The sequence below is a fragment of the Cetorhinus maximus genome, chromosome 24 (assembly GCF_964194155.1).
Source record: "Cetorhinus maximus chromosome 24, sCetMax3.hap1.1, whole genome shotgun sequence".
Classification (NCBI taxonomy): Eukaryota; Metazoa; Chordata; class Chondrichthyes; order Lamniformes; family Cetorhinidae; genus Cetorhinus; species Cetorhinus maximus.
In genome coordinates, this window is record NC_135902.1 from 55,216,402 (window position 1) to 55,242,077 (window position 25,676).

The 25,676-nt window shown below is 47.6% G+C and overlaps 1 protein-coding gene across 1 annotated transcript in view; it reads left to right on the forward strand.

Moving 5' to 3' along the window:
* Positions 1–23,960, forward strand: part of LOC144699546 (ankyrin repeat and fibronectin type-III domain-containing protein 1-like) — a gene marked incomplete at its 3' end in the record, with an annotated part of 134,721 nt that extends 110,761 nt beyond the window's left edge. Inside the window, exons 6-13 of the mRNA XM_078570592.1 lie at positions 7,172–7,373; positions 8,405–8,615; positions 9,925–10,119; positions 10,826–10,939; positions 17,385–17,482; positions 17,767–17,857; positions 18,321–18,428; positions 23,838–23,960. Coding sequence (XP_078426718.1) covers positions 7,172–7,373; positions 8,405–8,615; positions 9,925–10,119; positions 10,826–10,939; positions 17,385–17,482; positions 17,767–17,857; positions 18,321–18,428; positions 23,838–23,960 — 1,142 coding nt within the window. The remainder of the gene's footprint in view (positions 1–7,171; positions 7,374–8,404; positions 8,616–9,924; positions 10,120–10,825; positions 10,940–17,384; positions 17,483–17,766; positions 17,858–18,320; positions 18,429–23,837) is intronic.
* Between the last annotated feature and the right edge of the window lie 1,716 nt (positions 23,961–25,676).

Genomic DNA, 25,676 nt, shown 5'->3' on the forward strand with positions numbered 1-25,676 from the left:
CTGTCTCTTCAAATAGAAAACCGTTTCCCACCAGCATTCTGCTTGGTGGCTAACACAACAACAGTGTTTTCCTCTACTTCGCACAATAACAGCTGTTTGTGTGTCTCTCTCTGGCCCCTTCCTGAGCCTGTGTAACCAGAAAGACCAGCTGCTCCTCCTTTGTGTCCAGGTTTGAACCTATCATTTGATTTTCAATAAGTTTTGGCCTGGGCCTCTTTCCCAATGACTATCTAATCACATGGGCCTGTCTTCAAGCAGAATTAATATGGTGGCAGATTCCCCATTCAGAACATTCTGTTTTACCTTAAGTTAAAAAAGATGCTTCAATAATTAATTATTTTATAAAGTGTGGCATTTGTAACAACTGACATCCTAAGGTTGGGAAAGGCAAGTATTTTTTTTATTTGTTTCCAAGGAATACTCCAACCTGATCTCACTGAGAGGAACTGACATGCCGATGGCTCCATGGGTTAGGGTCCTGCCTCATACAGTATTGCACTAAACTGACCAAGACAGTCTCAGAGTCATTCCTGCCCTTCATAGTGGTAACTGATCTCATTGTGGGTTATTATAGCCTCAGCATTCCTGAGTTAGGTAAGGAGAAAATCAGCTAAGAGACCAATAGGCTCAGTTCCATGTCAATGCTGCAGGAGCTCCTCAGTATAGTGCCTAACCATTTTCATTGTTTCGTAACCTTTCCTGCAACATAAGGTCAGAAGTGGGGATGTTTGCTGATGATTACACAATGTTCAGCACCATTCATGACTCCTCAGATACTGAAGCAGCCCATGTCCAAATGCAGCAAGACCTGGACAATATCCAGGCTTGGGCTGACAAGCGGCAAATAACATTCACACCACACAAGTGCCAGGCAATGACCATCTCCAACAAGAGAGAATCTAACCATCTCCCCTTTACATTCAGTGGCATTACCATCACTGAATTCCCCCGCTATCAACATCCTGGGGATTACCATTGACCAGAAACTGAACTGGACCAGCCATATAAATACTGTGGCTACAAAAGCAGGTCAAAGGCTGTGAATTCTGTGACGAGTAACTCACCTCCTGACTCCCCAAAGCCTGTCCACCATCTACAAGGTACAAGTCAGGCGTGTAATGGAATACTCTCCACTTGCCTGGATGAGTGCAGCTCCCACAACACTCAAGAAGCTGGACACCATCCAGGACAAAGCAGCCGCTTGATTGGCACCACATCCACAAACATTCACTCCCTCCACCGTAGCAGCAGTGTGTGTACCATCTACAAGATGGACTGCAGGAATTCACCAAGGCTCCTTAGACAGCACCTTCCAAACCCACAACCACTACCATCTAGAAGGATAAGGGCAGAAGACACATGGGAACATCACCACCTGGAAGTTCCCCTCCAAGTCACACACCATCCTGACTTGGAAATATATCGCCGTTCCTTCACTGTCGCTGGGTCAGAACCCTGGAACCCCCTCCCTAACAGCACTGTGGGTGTACCTACACCACATGGACTGCAGCGGTTCAAGAAGGCAGCTCACCTCCACCTTCTCAAGAGGCAACTAGGGATGGGCAATCTGGCCTTTCCAGCAATGCTCATACCTAGAGAATGAACTGAAGAGACAGACGGTGGAATTTTCCAGTCTCACCAGCACCAGGAACCCTGACGGGCGGGACTGTAAAATTTGGAGTGAGGCCAAAAGTCAAAAATCCGCTAGCAGGAAAACAAGTGGTGGGTTCATGGTGGGACAGCTTCATGATTTGCATGTCAAGAATGCTCATTATTGGGGATACAGACCGGATCTGCCCCCCTGTGAAATATTCCACCTCGCCAGTGGGAAATCGGACCATTCTGTTTCCTGATCTGCAAACATGGTGTGGGCCCATTGTGGGAGATCCCTTTCACTGACCTGCCTCTAGATGCTGCCTTTGCCAATTGCACTGCTCTTCTCCCAGGCGCTGGCACTATATCACACAGCAGGTGGCATACACATGAAAGAAAGGGGCTTGGAAGGCAAGGTCCAAGTTTGGGGGGGTGGGGTGGAGGGGGGTGTTCCGGCAAAGGACAACTCTGTTCGGTGGGGTGGGGTCCAGGTGCCTTTTAGATATGGTGCCTGGACAAGACGGCAGGTCAGCTGACTTCCCGCCTGACCCACCATGAGATTCAACATGAACCTTGTGGCTGCATAATTAATGAGCTGAACATTGCGCAATTCAGCAGGTTTACCCGCTACTCTCTGTATCGGAGTCCCTCCTACCTTTTTTTTTGCAAAAAATATACTTTATTCATGAAATATCTTCAAGAACATTCCAAACCATTTCAAAATCACCATCACAAAAGTACAATCAGGTTCAACTTTTACAACATGTATCACCAGGTGCATCAATACAATCAATGAATATTACAATCATTTGCAGACATTAATTTTGACCTGTACAGCCCGAGGGGCTCTAAACAGTTCCCAGTCCCTTGGTGCCCTATGGCAGAAAGGTCTTAAATAGCGACCCTTCCCCATTGCGCCTTTGCGGCGACTGCCCCAAGCTTTAGTGCGTCCCTCAGCACGTAGTCCTGGACTTTGGAATGTGCCAGTCTGCAACACTCGGTCGGGGACAACTCTTTGCGCTGGAAGACCAACAAGTTTCGGGCAGACCAAAGAGCGTCTTTCACCGAGTTGATGATCCTCCAGCTGCAGTTGATGTTTGTCTCGGTGTGTGTCCCTGGGAACAGCCCGTAGAGCGCAGAGTCCTGTGTCACAGAACTGCTCGGGATGAACCTCGACAGAAACCACTGCATCTCTCTCCAGACCTTCTTTGCAAAGGCACAATCCACAAGGAGGTGAACAACGGTCTCTTCCCCACCACAGCCACCTCGAGGGTAACATGCAGAGGGGGTGAGACTCCTGGCGTGTTGGAAGGATCTGACGGGGAGGACCTTTCTCATCACCAGCCAAGCTAAGTCTTGGTGCTTGTTGGAAAGTTCTGGCGATGAGGCATTCTGCCAAATGACTTTGACAGTTGCTCGGGGAACCATCCCACAGGATCCACCCTCTCCTTTCCCCGCAGGGCCTATAAGACATTATGTGCCGACCACTGCCTGATGGACTTGTGGTCAAAGGTGTTTCTCTGCATAAATTTTTCCATGAGGGACAGGTGGTACGGCACGGTCCAACTACTTGGAGCGTTCCGCGGCAGCGTGGCCAGACCCATCCTTCGCAACACCGGGGACAGGTAGAACCTCAGCACGTAGTGACACTTGGTGTTTGCGTACCGAGGGTCTACGCACAGCTTGATGCAGCCGCTCATCAGGTGGCCATCAGTATGAGGGTGATGTTGGGCACGTTTTTTCCCCCTTTATCTAGAGGCTTGTACATCGCGTCCCTGCGGACACGATCCATTTTTGACCTCCAGATAAAGTGAAAGATGGCTCAGGTGAGTCCCACCACCACCACAGGACTTAGTCCCAGAGTGGAAAATTCCTCCATACTCTCTCTCTCTCTCTCTCTCTGTCTCTCTCTCTCACACACACTTACACAGTGTAACTTACACATACGCACATGCATATATATGGCACTATTCTATTTGCTTTCTCGCTCAATATTTTGTCATGATCCCTGTGGATTTTAGTCATTTTTATGATGCAAAACTGCTGCTTTCCTGTTGCCAAATCACTTGTGGAAGTCAATGCTAATCAGACCCAGTCAGACAATCATTTTTAAATATGGCAGTAATCACTCAGGGGCCATCTCACATCTGGATCATTCCCTCCGTAAGCATAGCCCCCAAAGTGAGGTGAGATCATTCATTTCCTTGCATTTACTTGGGGTTCCTCTTTCTGAAATGTCAGAAGGGGGAATGCAACCTAAAACAATATGGGACCCCTGCAATTGTGGCATCAATTTACTAATTAATAAGGAAACAAGCAAATCAGACTGAAGTATTCAAAATAGTGAGAAACTTTAAGAAGGTAAATCAGGGGGAAAAAGCTATTTTCAGACCTTAATTTGAAATAATCATCACAATAAAGACGGTGGATTCGGAGAATGTTTTTCTATTGAGGTTTGATGGGAGATGGGAAAGCAGAATTCAGAATAGGTTTTCAAAGAGAATGGAGAAACATTTTTTTAAAAAGTTTTGTGGTAAGTGATTAAGAGGAAAGACTAAGGTTACAGCCACGCTCCCTAGGTTACCGTCACACTCCCCGAGTTAAAGACACCCTCCCCAGGGTGCAGACACGCTGGAATGGGATCCTGGAGTTGTTTTGTGTTGTATATATCGGATTGGAGCTACCATGGCAGGAATTATTGAGTATGTGAAGCCCAGAGTTGAGTCAGATTCTCAGTTTTGTTTTCTGGGCTGTTGGGACTGGTGTGTGTGGTTTGTTAATGTTCCTAGCACCTCATTTTAAGGATCTTAATGAATCTCTGATTGTGGTTCCGGTGCTGTTCTGTAATCAGGATTCAGCAGGGAATTTGTCAAACTTTGGCTTGCAATATGTTGATGTCACTAGGCCTGGTTTACAGAGTTTCCCAGCAATCTCTGGGGATGTGAGTGCTTTAAGTCACATTCATTTTCTCCATTGAATGCAGAGCTGCAGAAAAGTGAGGGGAAGGGTTAGGAACAGCAATGTTTGAGGGGGGGTGAGGGCTACATTCACACTCAGTAATAGAAGGACACAGTCAGCTCACCAACATCACCGGTCTCTACACGGGCCAAGCTGATACATTTAGGGATTGGTTTCCAAAGCTGCAGGGCACATTCTCAGCTAATGGTGAGTGTTGTTCTGTCACTTCACTGTGTGAGCGCTCGAGCTGGGCTTCATTACTGAGGCTATGGATAGAGGAATGTGAGGTGGCTCCTCTGTCATTTGGTGAACAAGATGGTGACACCATTCAAAACATTTGAGCTGAGCCGTTAATGAGAAAGAAATAGTGACAGGGTTGGGGAAATGGAGAGAGAAAATAAACAGAGCTTATCAGAGAAGGATACAGAATCTGAGAAAGTAAATCAGAGGGAGGGAGAGAGAAGAAAATAAGCTGAGAGGGAAAACTGATTGAGAGATAGAGAAGAGACAGAGAAATGGAGAAAGGGTGAGATGGAGAGAAGATAGGAGCAGGGGTAGGCCATTCAGCCCACTGAGCCTACTCTACCATTCAACACGATCATGGCTGATCATCCACTTCGATGCCCTTTTCCCCACACTATCCCCATATCCCTTTATGTCACCAGTATTTAGAAATCTGCCAATCTCTGCTTTAAACATACCCAATGACTGAGCTTCCACAACCCTCTGGGGTAGAGAATTCCAAAGATCCACAACCCTCTGAGTAAAAGGTCGGTCATCTCGTGTTTTCCCCCTTATTTTGAAATTGTGTCCCCTGGTTCTAGACTCCCCAACCAGGTGAAACATCTTACCTGCATCTACCCTGTCTATTCCTTTAAGCATTTTGTAGGTTTCAATGAGATCACCTCTCATTCTTCGAAACTCTAGAGAATACAGGCCCAGTTTCCCCGATCTCTGTGTCTGTAACACGGGAGTGTATCTGTAACCCGGGAGTGTGTCTGTAACCCAGGAGTGTGTCTGTAAACTGGGAATGTGCCTGTAACCCAAGGAGTGGGTCTGTAACCCGGGAGTGTGTCTGCAACCCGGGGAGTGTCTGTAACCTGGGAATGTGTCTGTAACCCAAGGAGTGTGTCTGTAAACTGGGAATGTGTCTGTAACCGAGGAGTGTGTCTGTAACCCGGGAGTATGACTGTAACCGGGGAGTGTGACTGTAACCAGGGAGTGTGTCTGTAACCCGAGGAGTGTGTCTGTAACCCAGGAATATGACTGTAACCGGGGAGTGTGACTGTAGCCGGGGCGTGTGTCTGTAACTGGGGAGTGTGTCTGTAACTGGGGAATGTGTCTGTAACTGGGGAGTGTGACTGTAACCCAGGAATATGACTGTAACCGGGGAGTGCGACTTTAACCGGGGAATGTGTCTGTAACTGGGGGAGTGTGTCTGTAACTGGGGGAGTGTATCTGTAACCCAGGAGTATTTCTGTAACCCGGGAGTGTATCTGTAACTGGGGAATGTGTCTGTAACTGGGGAGTGTGACTGTAACAGGGGAGTGTGAATGTAACTGGGGAGTGTGTCTGTAACTGGGGAGTGTGTCTATAACTGGGGAGTGTGTCTGTAACTGGGGAGTGTGACTGTAACCCTGGAGTGTGGCTGTAACCGGGGAGTGTGTCTGTAACCGGGGAGTGTGTCTGTAACCGGGGAGTGTGACTGTAACCCGGGAGTGTGGCTGTGTGTGACTAGAGTGCAGCTTTGTCATTGGTGCCATTGTTTGTTTTGAACATAAACATGAAATTTATGAGGAGCTTTTGCCATGATATTGCACGTGAGCTGTTTGGAACAAGGGACAGGAGACAGTACTAAGGCTGTACAGAATGATAGGTGGGGGTACTATGGAGCAGTGGGAGAGGGGGTACCAGGTCAGTGGAGAGCAGTTGGAATGGTACTGGGACAGTACGCAAGAACACATGAGATAGGAGCAGGTGAAGACCATTCGGCCCATCGAGCCTGCTCTGCCATTCAATATGATAATGGCTAATCTTAGGCTTCAACTCCATTTTCCTGCTCACTCCCCATATCCCTTGGTTCCCTGAGAGACCAAAAATCTGTCTATCCAGCCTTAAATGTATTCAATGATGGCACATCGCCAATCCTCTAGGTTAGGGAATTCCAATGATTCACAACAAATTTCTTCTCAGCTCAGTCCTAAATGATCAGCCCCTTATCTTGAGTCTGTGCTCCCATATTACAGATACCCCGACCAGGGGAATCAACTTCTCAGCTTTTACCCTGTTAGGCCCTTCAGAATCTTGAATGTTTCAATGAGATCACCTCTCATTCTTCTAAACTCCAGAGAACATAGACTCAATTTACTCAGCCTCTCATCATAGGCCAATCTCCTCATCCTGAGCCAATTTAGTGAACCTTTGCTGTACCAATGTAAGTACATCCAAGTGCAGAGTGCCAGGGAGGGTAGTAGGGCAATGCAGAGCGGTGGGGAACGCCCCAGGGCAGTGCCATGCCAGGTGACAAGCTTTGCTGGGAATGAGGGGTTCTGTTGTCTGTGCTGGCTGGGGGAGAGCGTTGTGACATGTTGTTCTGATGTGTTGTGTGTTACTATCCCAGGCCCCTGAGCTCTACAATGACACAGCAGATGCAGAACCTGCAGCTCTCCAACCCCAGGAAAAACTGCAGCCCAGCATCACCAAATGCAGCCAAGCGCCTGTATCGCAATCTCTCCGACAAGCTAAAAGGAAGCCAGTCATCCTTCGAGGAAGCTTTCCTGACAGCAAAGAGCGACAAGGATAGACTGAGGAAGTCATCGCTGGTAAGTAGATGAGTCACTGTCACTCTGATGACGATTGTAAACTGACCAGCCAGCTCCCATTAAATCCATCAGTAAATAAGTGGGAGGTTAATGACTGTCCCCATCAAACTGTAGAGGGTTAAAGAGGATGGGATAATTTTAATAACATGCAGCAAATGTGAGTGTTTTAAAGAGACCAAGATTGAGGAAACATCCCATAATTAACAAGTTTAATATCCCAGAAGGAGAAAACAGTTTGGACCAGTATTCTAATTTCCCAGTTTGTACTGTTTTTTCCTCTGGGATTACATCAGGGAAAAGGGGAGAAGCAGTAAACATGACAAGGAATCCTCAACATCCTCAATGATTACTTCCTCCAAATATTCACAAGGGAAAACAGAAACAAGAAGCCATTTTTAAATAAAAACAGAAAATGCTGGAAAAACTCAGCAGGTCTGACAGCATCTGTGGAGAGAAAAACAGAGTTAACATTTACAGTCCGTATGACTCATCTTCAGAGCTAAAAAGAAGTACAAATGAGATGGAATTTATACTGTTGGAGGGCGTGGAGCAGGTAAAGCAGAATAGGAAATCAGCGACTGATTCCCGGAACAAAGAATATAGTTGGGGGGGATTTTCCACACAGTCACAGAGTGGCACTATTCAGCGGTCAGTCAGTGACACAGGGACAGGACCACACTGTTGAAGCATCAGTAAGTCAGTGACAGGGCTGCACTGTCGAGGGGTCAGTCAGTCACACAGTGACAGGGCCACACTATCAAGGGGTCAGTCACACAGGGACAGAGCAGCACTATCGAGGGGTCAGTCAGTCAGTCACACAGTGACAGGGCCACACTATCAAGGGGTCAATCAGTGCCTCAGTGACAAGACCGCACTATTGATGGGTCACTTTGTGACAGGGCTGTTCTATTGAGTGGTCAGTCAGTCACACAGTGACAGTACCGCACTATTAATGGGTCAAGGAGGCAGATGTTTCCCCACTGTGAGAAGGCAATCATGATTTGTCAAAGATTTTGCACATTTTCTTACAGTACTTGCAGTGTAATGAGGCCCTATTCGATGCTGTTGAGCAGCAGGACTTTGATGCTGTGCAGCTGCTGCTCAGTCAGTACAGCTTGGATGAGCTGAATCTGAACACTCCCAATATGAAGGGGCTACTGCCATTGGATATCGCCATTATGACCAACAACATTGGTGTTGCTCGGACCCTCTTGAAGGCTGGAGCCAAGGAGAGCCCGCACTGTGAGTCAGCACTTTTCAACCTTTGTCTTCTTGGTCAGGCCATGGAGTCCTTTTGATTCTTTCACGTGATGGTTGATTTTGAAAATGGGTTAGTCCTCGACACTTAAAATACCTTGCAGTTTAAACCACAGCATTTTCTCGATGAGGCTTCAGATTCTTACTCTATTCACCTTCGAGGTACAGTTGATTGAGGTTCAATTCAGGAATAATTATAACATAGTGAAAAGAACGGATTGTGTTCCTATTGCGCTATTATTTTAATTTGGTAGTTTGTGGGAGATCCCATTCAGAGGCCGTTAACTAACAATTCTGCAAGTGAGAGTGACCGCCCTTGCCCATGACCGAGTGTGGCATCAGGGAGCCCTAGCAAAACTGGAGTCAATGGGAATCAGGGGAAAACTCTCCACTGGTTGGAGTCACACCCAGCACAAAGGAAGATGGTTGTGGTTGTTGGAGGTCAGTCGTCTCAGCTCCAGGACATCACTGCAGATGTTCCTCAGGGTAGTGTCCTCGGCCCAACCATCTTTAGCTGCTTCATCAATGACCTTCCTTCCATCATTAGGTCAGAAGTGGGGATGTTCGCTGATGATTGCACAAAGTTCAGCACCATTCGCGACTCCTCAGATACTGAAGCAGTCCATGTCCAAATGCAGCAAGACCTGGACAACATTCAGGCTTGGGCCAATAAACACAAAGTAACATTTGCACCACACAAGTGCCAGGCAATGACCACCTCCAACAAGGGAGAATCTCACCATGACACATCCCGACTCCCCAAAGCCTGTTCACCGTCTACAAGGCACAAGTCAGGAGTGTGATGGAATACTCCCCACTTGCCTGGATGAGTGCAGCTCCAATAACACTTAAGAAGCTTGACACCATCCAGGACAAAGCAGCCTACTTGATTGGCACCACATCCACAAACATTCACTCCCTCCACCACCGACGCACAGTGGCAGCAGTGTGTACCATCTACAAGATGCACTACAGCAACTCACTAAAGCTCCTTTCACAACACTTCCCAAGTCACACACCATCCTTAGTTATCGCCGTTCCTTCACTGTCACTGGGTCAAAATCCTGGAACTCCCTCCCTAACAGCACTGTGGGTGTACCTACACCACATGGACTGCAGCAGTTCAAGAAGGCAGCTCACAACCACCTTCTCAAGGGCAATTTGAGATCGGTAGTAAATGCTGGCCTAGCCAACTACGTCTACATCCCAGTAACATTAGACCAGCAGCTGGAGAATGACGGGTGAGAATTGATTTCTGGTAATGGGTAATGTCACCATGTTTGATTGTCCCTAGTTGTTAATGTGGAGACCAGAGCCGTGCACCTGACTAATCTCATACAGGAGGCAGAGGACCAGATGAATCATCTGTCCTCTGAGGATCAAAGTGATGGACTGGGCCATGAAAACACAGAGAAGCAGAAACAGCTGAGAGCCTGGGAGTGGAGATACAAACTGTACAAACAGATGAAAACAGAGTTTGAATATGCAGGTAAGAGACTACACAACAGAGAGATCAGTACTGGAAGCAATTACCATGTGACACACAGCCACAGAGAGATTAAAATCAACACAACTCCAGGTTGCAGTCTAATCAAGAAATTTGGCATTTAAATATAGAATAACAGGTACAGACTGGAATCTAATCGAGGGGTTTGGGGGGGTTTATATATAGGATAACAGATCCCCGGGAGTGAGTTACAGACTGGAATCTAATCGAGGGGTTTAGGTGGTTTATATATAGAATAACAGATACCCGGGAGTGAGTTACAGACTGGAATCTAATCGAGGGGTTCAGGGTGGTTTATATATAGAATAACAGATACCCGGGAGTGAGTTACAGACTGGAATCTAATCAAGGGGTTCGTGGGGTTTATATATAGAATAACAGATACCCGGGAGTGAGTTACAGACTGGAATCTAATCAAGGGGTTCAGTGGGGTTCATATATAGAATAACAGATACCTGGGAGTGAGTTACAGACTGGAATCTAATCGAGGAATTCGGGGAAGTTTATATATAGAATAACAGATACCCGGGAGTGAGTTACAGACTGGAATCTAATCGAGGTGTTCGGGGGGTTTATATATAGAACAGATACCTGGGAGTGAGTTACAGACTGGAATCTAATCGAGGTGTTCGGGGAACTTTCAGTGTATCTGGGAGTGAGTTACCATTTTTGCTTTGTTTTAATGCAGTGGTCCCAGACTCTCCCACTAACGTCTCTCTCAGTGTAACGAGCACTACTTCACTGACCGTCACCTTTCATGAGCCACTGAGTATGATCTCTGGTCTGGTCACCAGATACAAAGGTATTTCTTCTCTTTTCTCCCCCTCCTGCTTGCAAGATGCTGTCTCCCTACCCGTGTACAGGTCTAATATTATCAGCCACGACTGCTCTCTCACCCAAGCTGCTGTTCTTTATCTGTGAGCAGTGACAGTCGATTACGTGTATTGGTTTCAGTTGCTTTTGGACAATGTCACTCTCGTTGGGTTTCAAAATGGGGTCTGGAATAGGATTGTCCTGGAGTCTACTGAAATTAAAGGTTAATTTCCAGCACATGCGTCTGGCAACTTGGGGGAAAAGATTTGGGGGGATATTTTCTGCTGCTTCTGACTGACTGGATACACAACAAGCAGCAGTGTCACCATGCACTGGATACACAACAAGCAGCAGTGTCACCATGCACTGGATACACAACAAGCAGCAGTGTCACCATGCACTGGATACACAGCAAGCATCAGTGTCACCATGCACTGGATACACAACAAGCAGCAGTGTCACCATGCACTGGATACACAACAAGTAACAGTGTCACCATGCACTGGATACACAACAAGCAGCAGTGTCACCATGCACTGGATACACAACAAGCAGCAGTGTCACCATGCACTGGATACACAGCAAGCATCAGTGTCACCATGCACTGGATACACAACAAGTAACAGTGTCACCTTGCACTGGATACACAACAAGTAACAGTGTCACCATGCACTGGATACACAACAAGTAACAGTGTCACCATGCACTGGATACACAACAAGTAACAGTGTCACCTTGCACTGGATACACAACAAGTAACAGTGTCACCATGCACTGGATACACAACAAGTAACAGTGTCACCATGCACTGGATACACAACAAGTAACAGTGTCACCACGCACTGGATACACAACAAGCATCAGTGTCACCATGCACTGGATACACAACAAGTAACAGTGTCACCTTGCACTGGATACACAACAAGTAACAGTGTCACCATGCACTGGATACACAGCAAGCATCAGTGTCACCATGCACTGGATACACAACAAGTAACAGTGTCACCATGCACTGGATACACAACAAGCATCAGTGTCACCTTGCACTGGATACACAACAAGTAACAGTGTCACCATGCACTGGATACACAAGAAGCAGCAGTGTCACCTTGCACTGGATACACAAGAAGCAGCAGTGTCACCATGCACTGGATACACAAGAAGCAGCAGTGTCACCTTGCACTGGAGACACAAGAAGCAGCAGTGTCACCATGCACTGGATACACAAGAAGCAGCAGTGTCACCATGCACTGGATACACAAGAAGCAGCAGTGTCACCATGCACTGGATACACAAGAAGCAGCAGTGTCACCATGCACTGGATACACAAGAAGCAGTAGTGTCACCATGCACTGGATACACAAGAAGCAGCAGTGTCACCTTGCACTGGAGACACAAGAAGCAGCAGTGTCACCGTGCACTGGATACACAAGAAGCAGCAGTGTCACCATGCACTGGATATACAACAAGCAGCAGTGTCACCATGCACTGGATATACAACAAGCAGCAGTGTCACCATGCACTGGATATACAACAAGCAGCAGTGTCACCATGCACTGGATATACAACAAGCAGCAGTGTCACCATGCACTGGATATACAAGAAGCATCAGTGTCACCATGCACTGGATATACAACAAGCAGCAGTGTCACCATGCACTGGATATACAACAAGCAGCAGTGTCACCATGCACTGGATATACAACAAGCAGCATTGTCACCATGCACTGGATACACAAGAAGCAGCAGTGTCACCATGCACTGGATACACAAGAAGCAGCAGTGTCACCATGCACTGGAGACACAAGAAGCAGCAGTGTCACCATGCACTGGATACACAAGAAGCAGCAGTGTCACCATGCACTGGATATACAACAAGCAGCAGTGTCACCATGCACTGGATATACAACAAGCAGCAGTGTCACCATGCACTGGATATACAACAAGCAGCAGTGTCACCATGCACTGGATATACAACAAGCAGCAGTGTCACCATGCACTGGATACACAACAAGCATCAGTGTCACCATGCACTGGAGACACAACAAGCAGCAGTGTCACCTTGCACTGGAGACACAAGAAGCAGCAGTGTCACCATGCACTGGATACACAAGAAGCAGCAGTGTCACCATGCACTGGAGACACAACAAGCAGCAGTGTCACCATGCACTGGAGACACAACAAGCAGCAGTGTCACCTTGCACTGGAGACACAAGAAGCAGCAGTGTCACCATGCACTGGATACACAAGAAGCAGCAGTGTCACCATGCACTGGATACACAAGAAGCAGCAGTGTCACCTTGCACTGGAGACACAAGAAGCAGCAGTGTCACCTTGCACTGGAGACACAAGAAGCAGCAGTGTCACCATGCACTGGATACACAAGAAGCAGCAGTGTCACCATGCACTGGATATACAACAAGCAGCAGTGTCACCATGCACTGGATACACAAGAAGCAGCAGTGTCACCATGCACTGGATATACAACAAGCAGCAGTGTCACCATGCACTGGATATACAACAAGCAGCAGTGTCACCATGCACTGGATACACAAGAAGCAGCAGTGTCACCATGCACTGGATATACAACAAGCAGCAGTGTCACCATGCACTGGATACACAAGAAGCAGCAGTGTCACCATGCACTGGATATACAACAAGCATCAGTGTCACCATGCACTGGATATACAACAAGCAGCAGTGTCACCATGCACTGGATACACAAGAAGCAGCAGTGTCACCATGCACTGGATACACAAGAAGCAGCAGTGTCACCATGCACTGGATATACAACAAGCAGCAGTGTCACCATGCACTGGATACACAACAAGCAGCAGTGTCACCTTGCACTGGAGACACAAGAAGCAGCAGTGTCACCATGCACTGGATACACAAGAAGCAGCAGTGTCACCATGCACTGGATACACAAGAAGCAGCAGTGTCACCTTGCACTGGAGACACAAGAAGCAGCAGTGTCACCTTGCACTGGAGACACAAGAAGCAGCAGTGTCACCATGCACTGGATACACAAGAAGCAGCAGTGTCACCATGCACTGGATATACAACAAGCAGCAGTGTCACCATGCACTGGATACACAAGAAGCAGCAGTGTCACCATGCACTGGATATACAACAAGCAGCAGTGTCACCATGCACTGGATATACAACAAGCAGCAGTGTCACCATGCACTGGATACACAAGAAGCAGCAGTGTCACCATGCACTGGATATACAACAAGCAGCAGTGTCACCATGCACTGGATACACAAGAAGCAGCAGTGTCACCATGCACTGGATATACAACAAGCAGCAGTGTCACCATGCACTGGATATACAACAAGCAGCAGTGTCACCATGCACTGGATACACAACAAGCAGCATTGTCACCATGCACTGGATACACAAGAAGCAGCAGTGTCACCATGCACTGGATATACAACAAGCATCAGTGTCACCATGCACTGGATATACAACAAGCATCAGTGTCACCATGCACTGGATACACAACAAGCAGCAGTGTCACCATGCACTGGATATACAACAAGCATCAGTGTCACCATGCACTGGATACACAAGAAGCAGCAGTGTCACCTTGCACTGGATATACAACAAGCAGCAGTGTCACCATGCACTGGATACACAAGAAGCAGCAGTGTCACCATGCACTGGATATACAACAAGCAGCAGTGTCACCATGCACTGGATATACAACAAGCAGCAGTGTCACCATGCACTGGATACACAACAAGCAGCAGTGTCACCATGCACTGGATATACAACAAGCAGCAGTGTCACCATGCACTGGATACACAAGAAGCAGCAGTGTCACCATGCACTGGATATACAACAAGCAGCAGTGTCACCATGCACTGGATATACAACAAGCAGCAGTGTCACCATGCACTGGATACACAACAAGCAGCATTGTCACCATGCACTGGATACACAAGAAGCAGCAGTGTCACCATGCACTGGATATACAACAAGCAGCAGTGTCACCATGCACTGGATATACAACAAGCATCAGTGTCACCATGCACTGGATACACAACAAGCAGCAGTGTCACCATGCACTGGATATACAACAAGCATCAGTGTCACCATGCACTGGATACACAAGAAGCATCAGTGTCACCATGCACTGGAGACACAAGAAGCAGCAGTGTCACCATGCACCGAGGATGCATTGCAGATTGGGGATGGTGGGGATTGTAATCATTATTATTGACTATTTGCTGTGAGGAGGGTGGGGAGCAGGGCCAGTTGAAATCTCCCAGAATATGGTGCTATCAGAGTTGATGCCCCTCAGATAATGTAATGCTTTACCCGCTCCCTGTCTAAACATCCACGATAATTTTGAAAGAACTTGGGGGCAGGTATATTTAAAATTAAATTTCAAGGTTGAGACAGAATCAAGTAGATTTTCTGATGTTCAAACCTCTGTCCCATTGCCTGTACAAGAGGTTCCACTTGATAGAAAGTGAGTTGAAGTGGTCACAGAGAGAGAGAGAGAGAGAGAGAGATTGAGAGAGTGACTCTGCAGTGTTAAAGCATTGCTCTTATCATTAGATAATGAGAAAGGGTCATAGAATCATACAGAACAGAACAAGTCCATTCGGCCCATCATGCCTGTGCCAGGTCTTTGACAGAACTATCCAATTAGTCCTGTTCCCCTGCTCTCTCCCCATTGTCCTGCAGTTATTTCTCCTTCAGCTATTCATCGAATTCCATTTTGAAAGTTATTATTGAATCTACTTCCATTGCCCTTTTAGGCAGCGTGTTCCAGATCACAACAATTCACTGTATTAAAAAAAGATTCTCCTCAGTCCCTCTCTGGTTCTTCAGCCAATCGCCTTAAATCTGTAACAAAAACAGAATTACCTGGAAAAACTCAGCAGGTCTGGCAGCATCGGTGGAGAAGAAAACAGTTGACGTTTCGAGTCCTCACGACCCTTCGGCAGAACTGAAGTATAGTTAGGAGAGAGGTGAAATATAAGCTGGTTTAAGGTGGGGGGCGGAGGGAGAGAGAAGTTGAGGGTGGGGTGGTTGTCCTTGGCTTGCTGCATTGTTCCAGTGAAGCCCAACGCAAACTGGAGGAACAGCACCTCATCTTCCGACTAGGCACTTTACAGCCTTCCGGGCTGAATATTGAATTCAACAACTTTAGATCTTAAACTCCCCTCCCCCCATCCCCACCTCGTTTCTTCCCCCTCCCCCTTTTTTTTCAATAATTTATATAGATTCTTCTTTTCCCACCTATTTCCATTATTTTTAAATCTAAAACTAAAACTTTGTTAGTCTTTCCACCCCACCCCCACTAGAGCTGTACTTTGAGTATCCTGCCTTCCATTCTTAATTAGCACTTTTCTTAGATAATATCACCACCTTCAACACCTCTTTGATCCTTTTGTCTGTGACATCTTTTGATTATCTTCTCCTATCACTGCTTGCTTATCCCCACAACCACCCCACCCTCCACTTCTCTCTCCCCCCGCCCCCCACCTTAAACCAGCTTATATTTCACCTCTCTCCTAACTATACTCAGTTCTGCCGAAGGGTCGTGAGGACTCGAAACGTCAACTGTTTTCTTCTCCGCCGATGCTGCCAGACCTGCTGAGTTTTTCCAGGTAATTCTGTTTTTGTTTTGGATTTCCAGCATCCGCAGTAGCTTTTAGCTTTTTGTTTTTACGCCTTAAATCTGTGTTCCCTGGTTACCGACCATCCTACCATTGAAAAGAGCTTCTCTCAGTCTGTTCTGTCAGAACCCCACAATGCTATCCCCATTATTTTGGCCCAGATGCATGACTGCAAAAGAGGTATCTTGCACATTTACAGTCTCTCACCAACAAAGCTCATTTTCCAGCTGATGCCCATATTATAAAACATCAGCAAAACCCCCATTGCTTTTGTACTCGATGTCACCACTTATAAAGCCCAGAATCTCAAATGCTTTATAAGGAGCCTTCACAACTTATCCTGCCGCCTGCTTAGTTTTCTGTTCATGCATCTCAGGTCTCTGTTCCTGAACCCTCTTTAAAATTGCACCATTTCCTTTACATTACCTCTGTTGATTTTTTCTATCAAAATACATCACTTCTCCTCTGCATTCAATTTCATCCTCTGCGTGTCTGTCCAGTTCACAAGTTATTGCCTGCTGAAGTCCGTTACTATTCTGCTCACTGTTCACTATATTTCCAAGTCTTCTATTGTCCATAACCTTTGAAATGATGTCCTGTATACCCAAGTGCAGATTATTAATATATTTCAAAAAAGCTAAGGATGGGTACTATGGGAAGGGTTAGAGAAACAGTGAAGGGCTGTGGGCCATGGGATAGACATTCTGGTGTGTCGAGGACACAGCAACTGATATCATCGTAAAATGTTTTTAAAATGTTATTAAAAGAATTACAATATCTGTTTCTAATGTTGTCTTAGTTGAATGGAGCAGTTTGATGGATTTCTCTGCAGAGTGTGGGGAGATCACACTGGAGGATGTCAGCTCCCTGAGATATACAATCCCAGGTCTTGTTACGGTAAATGTACAGTTATATAACTCATCTTAATATAACTCATCTTAATATAACTTCATATAATGCATTATTACAACTTCTTATAAATTATAAGTTTTATAACTTTTATAACTTATAAGTTTTATGTTATTATAAAACACTGTGTAGTGTTACAGGGAGGGAGGCCAATAACTAATGAATGAGGGAGCTGTAAAGGGACTGTGGAAGGAGATTAACTGGTTCAGTGGAATCACTGATACAGGAGAGGGTACAAGGACTGTAATCAAATCTTTTTAATCTCACACCAGGGTCGAGTTTATTATGTGCGAGTATCAGCGGCCAATATGAAGGGCTGGGGTCCCCCACAGACTGCCTGTCCAGCATTTGCTATTCCTTCCAGTAAGTGAAACTTCTCTGTATAAAGAGCATTGGTCTGGTCTGGTTTTCTGCAAAAATAAAATCCTTCATACTATGATTAATAATAATCGCAATTAATAATATAATTAATAATCATCATCAATAATAATATAATTACCCTAATTCCTTCCTATGATAAATGAAGCTTTGGGATCTGTAACATGTGTTATGGATTGGATTTAATGGGATGTAATTATTTCAGTCAGACTATTATTTCACAATATTTTGCTGTCTAAGGTACAAGTAACGCAGCACAAACTTTCCAAATCTGAAATAAAAAATAGAACCTGCTGTAATTGTACAGCCTGCCTGTAAATATCTGTGTGAGAAACAGATGGAGTGAGGAGCAGCAGGAGTATGCTGTGTCCTTTGTGTGTATGTGTCTATCCAGTGTGGGCAACATGCTGCATCCACCCCTTTATTATCTTTGTGTTTGTCTTTTGAGATTGGAAAGAGTTTGATGGAAGGGAGGCCAGATACAGAGATCAAACTGAGGTGTTGGAATGCTTGTTGAAGCAGGTGCGAGTGGAACACCAGAGTTACAATGCCAAAGGTGAGTGAGTGTGTGTGAGTGTGTATCACTGACTGGGCCGGACTGCAGTCAGGAACATCCAGCAGGTCAGCCTGTGCTTTTCTTTACTCTTTATTGCTCTTCCTCTTGGAGTGAGCCTTTGGCTTGGTGATCACATTGCTCTCTTAGTCTGGAGGTTCTGGTTCAAACCCCACTCCAGACAGTTCGGCTATGCGGAGACTGGAATCTAGCTCACAATTTCAAGCTAAAATTAAGGGGTATTCTGAAGTCTGGTGAATGTGGTGACCCAACCTCATAACATGGGTTGTGAATGCCCTTAAACTCTCCCTGCATACAGGACTAACCCCATCTGCTGAGAGAGGATGGTTATAGTCATGGGAAGGAGTGTTCATATTGTAATCTGTCAGACTATGAATTAGCCTGAAAAATCTACCCATTACCTCAAACTGCATGTTCTCTGAGGGAATTAAACATTACCCGGTCAGCGTGATACTTTCTGTTCCCTGTATATATATTTACAGTGCACCCCCAGCTCTGTTCTGATAAACTGTTTGTGTTCATTTAACCCTTCGAACAAGTGTGAAATTAACAGGAGTGTGCCCTAAACAGAGGCAAACTAACGCCACAGATTAAAATCTATTTCTCCTCCCCTGTCAGAGCACACACGTGAACACACACCGATATTCTTTTGCTGTGAAAGTTTTGGTCATTAGTATATTAATGGTGCATTTTTAAGGAGAATTGTGGAACTGTAGCTATAATTTGAAGTGTAATTGCAGTCCTGTATCACTCAGCAACGTGGAGGGTTTGGGACAGATGTGAACTGTACCTCGAGCATAATGAATATCAACCAGTGATTAAAGGACTGTCCAATTCTGTCAGGGGCAATATCTTTGCTGAGTTTTCTTCCCTGAGGCTGAATCAATAGGAAATGTTCCAATGAGAAGTCCTGAAATCCATGTTTCCCATTCCAGCTATTCAGTGTCCTGTAAATATTCCTCTTCCAATCATAATAGGATGGGATGTGACTTGACCAGAATGAGCATTGTAAAAGAGCTCTAACTATATAAGCAGATTATGAGTTTTAAGTCTGTCTCTGTGTTTGAAAGGAATTTGTTCTGAACAGTCAGTTTAGAGACAGTGGTGGAGGGAGATAGGCATCAGTCAGAGGAAGGCAATTCTCTTCTGAGATGTTCAATCCCTGGCTTGTGCCTTGTAGATGGTGGACAGGCTTTGGGGAGTCAGGAGGTGAGTTACTCAACGCAGGATTCCCAGCCTTTGACCTGCTCTTGTAGCCACAGTATTTATATGGCTGGTCCAGTTCAGTTTCTAGTCAATGGTAATCCCCAGGATGTTGATAGTGGGGGTTTCAGTGATGGTAATGCCATTGAATGTCATGGGGTGATGGTTGGATTCTCTCTTGTTGGAGATGGTCACTGTCTGGCACTTGTGTGGCGTGAATGTTACTTGCCACTTGTCAGCCCAAGCCTGGATATTGTCCAGGTCTTGCTGCATTTGGACATGGACTGCTTCAGTATCTGAGGAGTCGCGAATGGTGCTGAATATTGTGCAATCATCAGTGAACTTCCCCACTTCTGACCTTATGATGGAAGGAAGGTCATTGATGAAGCAGCTGAAGATGGTTGGGCCGAGGACACTACCCTGAGGAACTCCTGCAGTGATGTCCTGGAACTGAGATGATTGACCTCCAACAACCACAACCATCTTCCTTTGTGCTGGGTATGACTCCAACCAGCGGAGAGTTTCCCCCTGATTCCCATTGAGTCCAGTTTTGCTAGGGCTCCTTGATGCCACACCCCATAGCTCACACACACACACACACACACACACAAACAGCTCCCGCGCGTTCACACACACGCACAAAGCTCCCATACACACACACACACACACACACACACATAGCTCCCACACAGACACACACGCACAGCTCCCATACACTCACACACACACAGACAGCTCCCATACACACACACACACAGACAGCTCCCATACACACACACACACACAGACAGCTCCCATACACACACACACACACACACACAGACAGCTCCCATACACACACACACACACACAGACAGCTCCCATACACACACACAGACAGCTCCCATGCACACACACACAGACAGCTCCCATACACGCACACACACAGACAGCTCCCATACACACACACACACAGACAGCTCCCATACACACACACACACACACACACACAGCTCCCGCACACGCACACACACGCACAAAGCTCCCATATACACACACACACACACACACACATAGCTCCCACATACAGACAGCTCCCATACACACAAATACATAGACAGCTCCCGCGCGCACACACATACACAAAGCTTCCATACACACACACACACAAAGCTCCCATACCCACACACACAAAGCTCCCATACGCTCACACACACACACACACGCATAGCTCCCACACAGACAGCTCCCATACACTCACACTCACTCACACACACACACACACACACACACACACAAAGCTCCCATACACTCACACACACACACACACACACATAGCTCCCACATACAGACAGCTCCCATACACACAAACACAGACAGCTCCCGTGCGCACACACACATACACAAAGCTCCCATACCCACACACACAAAGCTCCCATACGCTCACACACACACACACACACATACACACACAGACAGCTCTCGCACACACAGACAACCCCCATACACTCACACACACACGATTAGCTCCCACACAGACAGCTCCCATACACACGCACACACACACACAAACACACACACAGCTCCCGCACATACAGACAGCTCCCATACACACACAGACGCACAGCTCCCATACACTCACACACACAGACAGCTCCCAGACACACACACACACACAGACAGCCCCCACGCACACACACGCACAGCTCCCATACACACACACACACAGACAGCTCCCATACACACACACAGACAGCTCCCATACACACACACACACAAACAGCTCCTGTGCGCGCACACACACGCACAAAGCTCCTATACACACACACACACAGCTCCCATACACCCACACACACACACACACGCATAGCTCCCACACAGACAGCTCCCATACACACGCACACACACACACACACAAACACACACACAGCTCCCGCACACACAGACAGCTCCCATACACACACACACACAGACAGCTCCCATACACACACACACGCACAGCTCCCATACACTCACACACACACAGACAGCTCCCATACACACACACACACACACACAGACAGCTCCCATACACACACACGCACAGCTCCCATACACGCACACACACAGACAGCTCCCATACACGCACACACACACAGCTCCCATACACTCACACACACACAGACAGCTCCCATACACACACTCACACACACAGACAGCTCCCAGACACACACACACACACACACACACAGACAGCCCCCACGCACACACACGCACAGCTCCCATACACACACACACAGACAGCTCCCATACACACACACAGACAGCTCCCATACACACACACACACACACAAACAGCTCCCGTGCGCACACACACACGCACAAAGCTCCCATACACACACACACAGCTCCCATACACTCACACACACACACACACGCATAGCTCCCACACAGACAGCTCCCATACACACGCACACACACACACACACACAAACACACACACAGCTCCCGCACACACAGACAGCTCCCATACACACACACACACAGACAGCTCCCATACACTCACACACACACACAGACAGCTCCCATACACACACACACACAGACAGCTCCCATACACACACACACGCACAGCTCCCATACACTCACACACACACAGGCAGCTCCCATACACACACACACACAGACAGCTCCCATACACACACACAGACAGCTCCCATACACACACACAGACAGCTCCCATACACACACACACACACACACAGACACATACACCAGATGCACAAAACAAAAGTGATGGACATATTAAGACCTATTTCTCCATCTAGCCTGTCCCACATATCTGTGATATTCTGTTCACCACAATTCCACCCAGAGCCATGTGATCTTCAGTTGAAAAATAGTTAAATGTTAGGACATTTTGAGGGAAAAAAGATCAGGAAAATTGCTCCCTGTATCTCTCGTCAATGAACACTCCTTGGGGAAATCACTCCGGCTCTGTCATCTGTTATAAAATAATCCATGTCCCAGCTTTCTCAGGGAGGAATTCAGAAAATCACAGCCACAGCATGAGTAAGCTGCCTGTCCAGCACTCTGTGAGAAAAGTACCATCTCCTGACAACTAACCCCCATCTAATCCCCATTTAACCCCAACTAACCCCCATCCAACCCCTATCTAATCCCCATCTAACCTCTGTCTAAATCTCATTTAACCTCCATTTTACCCCCATTTAACCTCCTCAAAATCCCATTTAACTCCCATCTAAACCTTTGGTCTCTCTGAGCCTCCTCACTTGAAATAATCAGTTCACATAAACACAATCTTGTCCCTTCATTATTGTATGAGCCTTGATCAAATCACTGTTTATTCTTCTAGAAAATGGAAAGCCTCAGCTGCTTCAGGTAATCTGGGGATCTAAGATGTCTGATTAACCTTGTGAGCCCCAGGTTAACTTTGTGAGTCCCTGGTTAATCTTGTGCGCCCCTAGTTAACTTTGTGAGTCTCTGGTTAACCTTCTGAGTCTCTAGTTAACTTTGTGAGTCCCTGGTTAATCTTGTGAGCCCCTAGTTAACTTTGTGAGTCCCTGGTTAATCTTCTAAGTCTCTAGTTAACTTTGAGAGTCCCTGGTTAATCTTGTGAGCCTCTAGTTAACTTTGTGAGTCCCTGGTTAATCTTGTGAGCCCCTAGTTAACTTTGTGAGTCTCTGGTTAACCTTCTGAGTCTCTAGTTAACTTTGTGAATCCCTGGTTAACCTTCTGAGTCCCTTGTTAACCTTGTGAGTCTCTGGTTAACTTTGCAAGTCCCTGGTTAACTTTGTGAGTCTTTGGTTAACTTTGTGAGTCCCTGGTTAACCTTGTGAGTCTCTGGTTAACTTTGTGAGTCCTTGGTTAACCTTGTGAGTCTCTGGTTAACTTTGTGAGTCCCTGGTTAACCTTGTGAGTCTCTGGTTAACCTTGTGAGTCTCTAGTTAACCTCGTGATTCCCTGGTTAACCTTGTGATTCCCTGGTTAACCTTGTGAGTCTCTGGTTAACTTTGTGAGTCCCTGGTTAACTTTGTGAGTCTCTGGTTAACTTTGTGAGTCCCAGGTTAACCTTGTGAGTCTCTGGTTAACCTTGTGATTCCCTGGTTAACCTTGTGAGTCTCTGGTTAACCTTGTGAGTCCCTGGTTAACTTTGTGTGTCTCCCTCTGCTCTGTGTGTTACAGATACAAATTTCTTTCCTCTTCTAGAAAACTTGAAGCTGCAGAACCCCAGCCGAAAGCACTCAGTGTCGCGAAGTCTGAAACATCTCTTTCATTCCTCAAGCAAGTTTGTGAAAACATTAAAAAGGTTTCTGTCCAAGAATATAATCGGTTAATATGAACAGTTCAGGAATGTTAAAATAAAAAGGAGACCCATCACCAAACTCAGAATAACACAAATCTGGAAACCAAATACTGAACATCCCAAACATCCACACCCATCCCAAAACCCCACCCCCTCCCAAACCCCCACCCCCCCTCCCAAAACCCCACTCCCTCCCAAACCCCCACCCCCCCTCCCAAAACCCCACCCCCCCCAAACCCCCACCCCCCTCCCAAAACCCCACCCCCTCCCAAACCCCCACCCCCATCCCAAAGCCCCACCCCCTCCAAAACCCACCCCCCCCCCAAACCCCATCCCCTCCCAAACCTCCACCCCATCCCAAACCCCCACACCCCCTCCCAACCCCCACCCCCCCACCCAACCCCCACCCCACATCCAAAAACCCCACACCCATCCCAAACCCCACCCCCTCCCAAACCCCCACCCCACATCCCAAACCCCCACACCCCCCACACTACACCCAAACCCCCACCCCCCCCCAAACCCCCACCCCCCCTCCCAAACCCCCACCCCCTCCCAAACCTCCACCCCCATCCCAAAACCCCACCCCCCCCCAAACCCCACCCCCATCCCAAAACCCCACCCCCTCCCAAACCCTCACCCCCCCTCCCAAACCCCACCCCCTCCCCAACCCCCATCCCCCCTCCCAAAACCCCACCCCTCCCAAATCCCCAACCCCATCCCAAAACCCCACCCCCTCCCAAACCCTCACTCTCCCTCCCAAAACCCCAACCCCTCCCAAACCCCCACCCCCCCATCCCAAAACCTCCACTCCCCATCTCAAACCCCCCACCCCCCCTCCCAAACCCCCACCCCCACCCCAAACCCCCACCCCCATCCCAAACCCCCACTCCCATCCCAAACCCCCACCCCACATCCCAAACCCCCACCCCACATCCCAAACCCCCACCCCATCCCAAACCCCCACCCCATCCCAATCCCCCAACCCCATCCCAACCCCTACCCCAATCTCAAATCCCCCACCCCCATCACAACCACCCACCCACCATCCTAAAACCCACACCCCCATCCCAAACCCCCACCCCCATCCCAAATCCCCCAACCCCCTCCCAAACCCCCACCCCCATCCCAAAACCCCACCCCCTCCCAAACCCTCACCCCCCCTCCCAAAACCCCACCCCCTCCCAAACCCCCACCCCCATCCCAAAACCCCACCCCCTCCCAAACCCTCACCCCCCCTACCAAAACCCCACCCCCTCCCAAACCCCCACCCCCATCCCAAAACCTCCACTCCCCATCTCAAACCCCCACCCCCCTCCAAAACCCCCACCCACATGCCAAACCCCCACCCCACATCCCAAACCCCCACCCACATCCCAAACCCCCACCCCACATCCCAAACCCCCACCCCCCCTCCCAAACCCCCACCCACATCTCAAACCCCCACCCACATCCCAAACCCCCACCCACATCCCAAACCCCCACCCACATCCCAAACCCCCACCCCACATCCCAAACCCCCACCCACATCCCAAACCCCCACCCCACATCCCAAACCCCCACCCCATCCCAAACCCCCACCCCATCCCAAATCCCCCACCCCCATCCCAAACCCCCACCCCAATCTCAAATCCCCCACCCCCACCACAACCACCCACCCACCATCCTAAAACCCACACCCCCATCCCAAATCCTCACCCCCATTCCATCCCACATCAACCCCAGCCTTCACCTCAAAAACC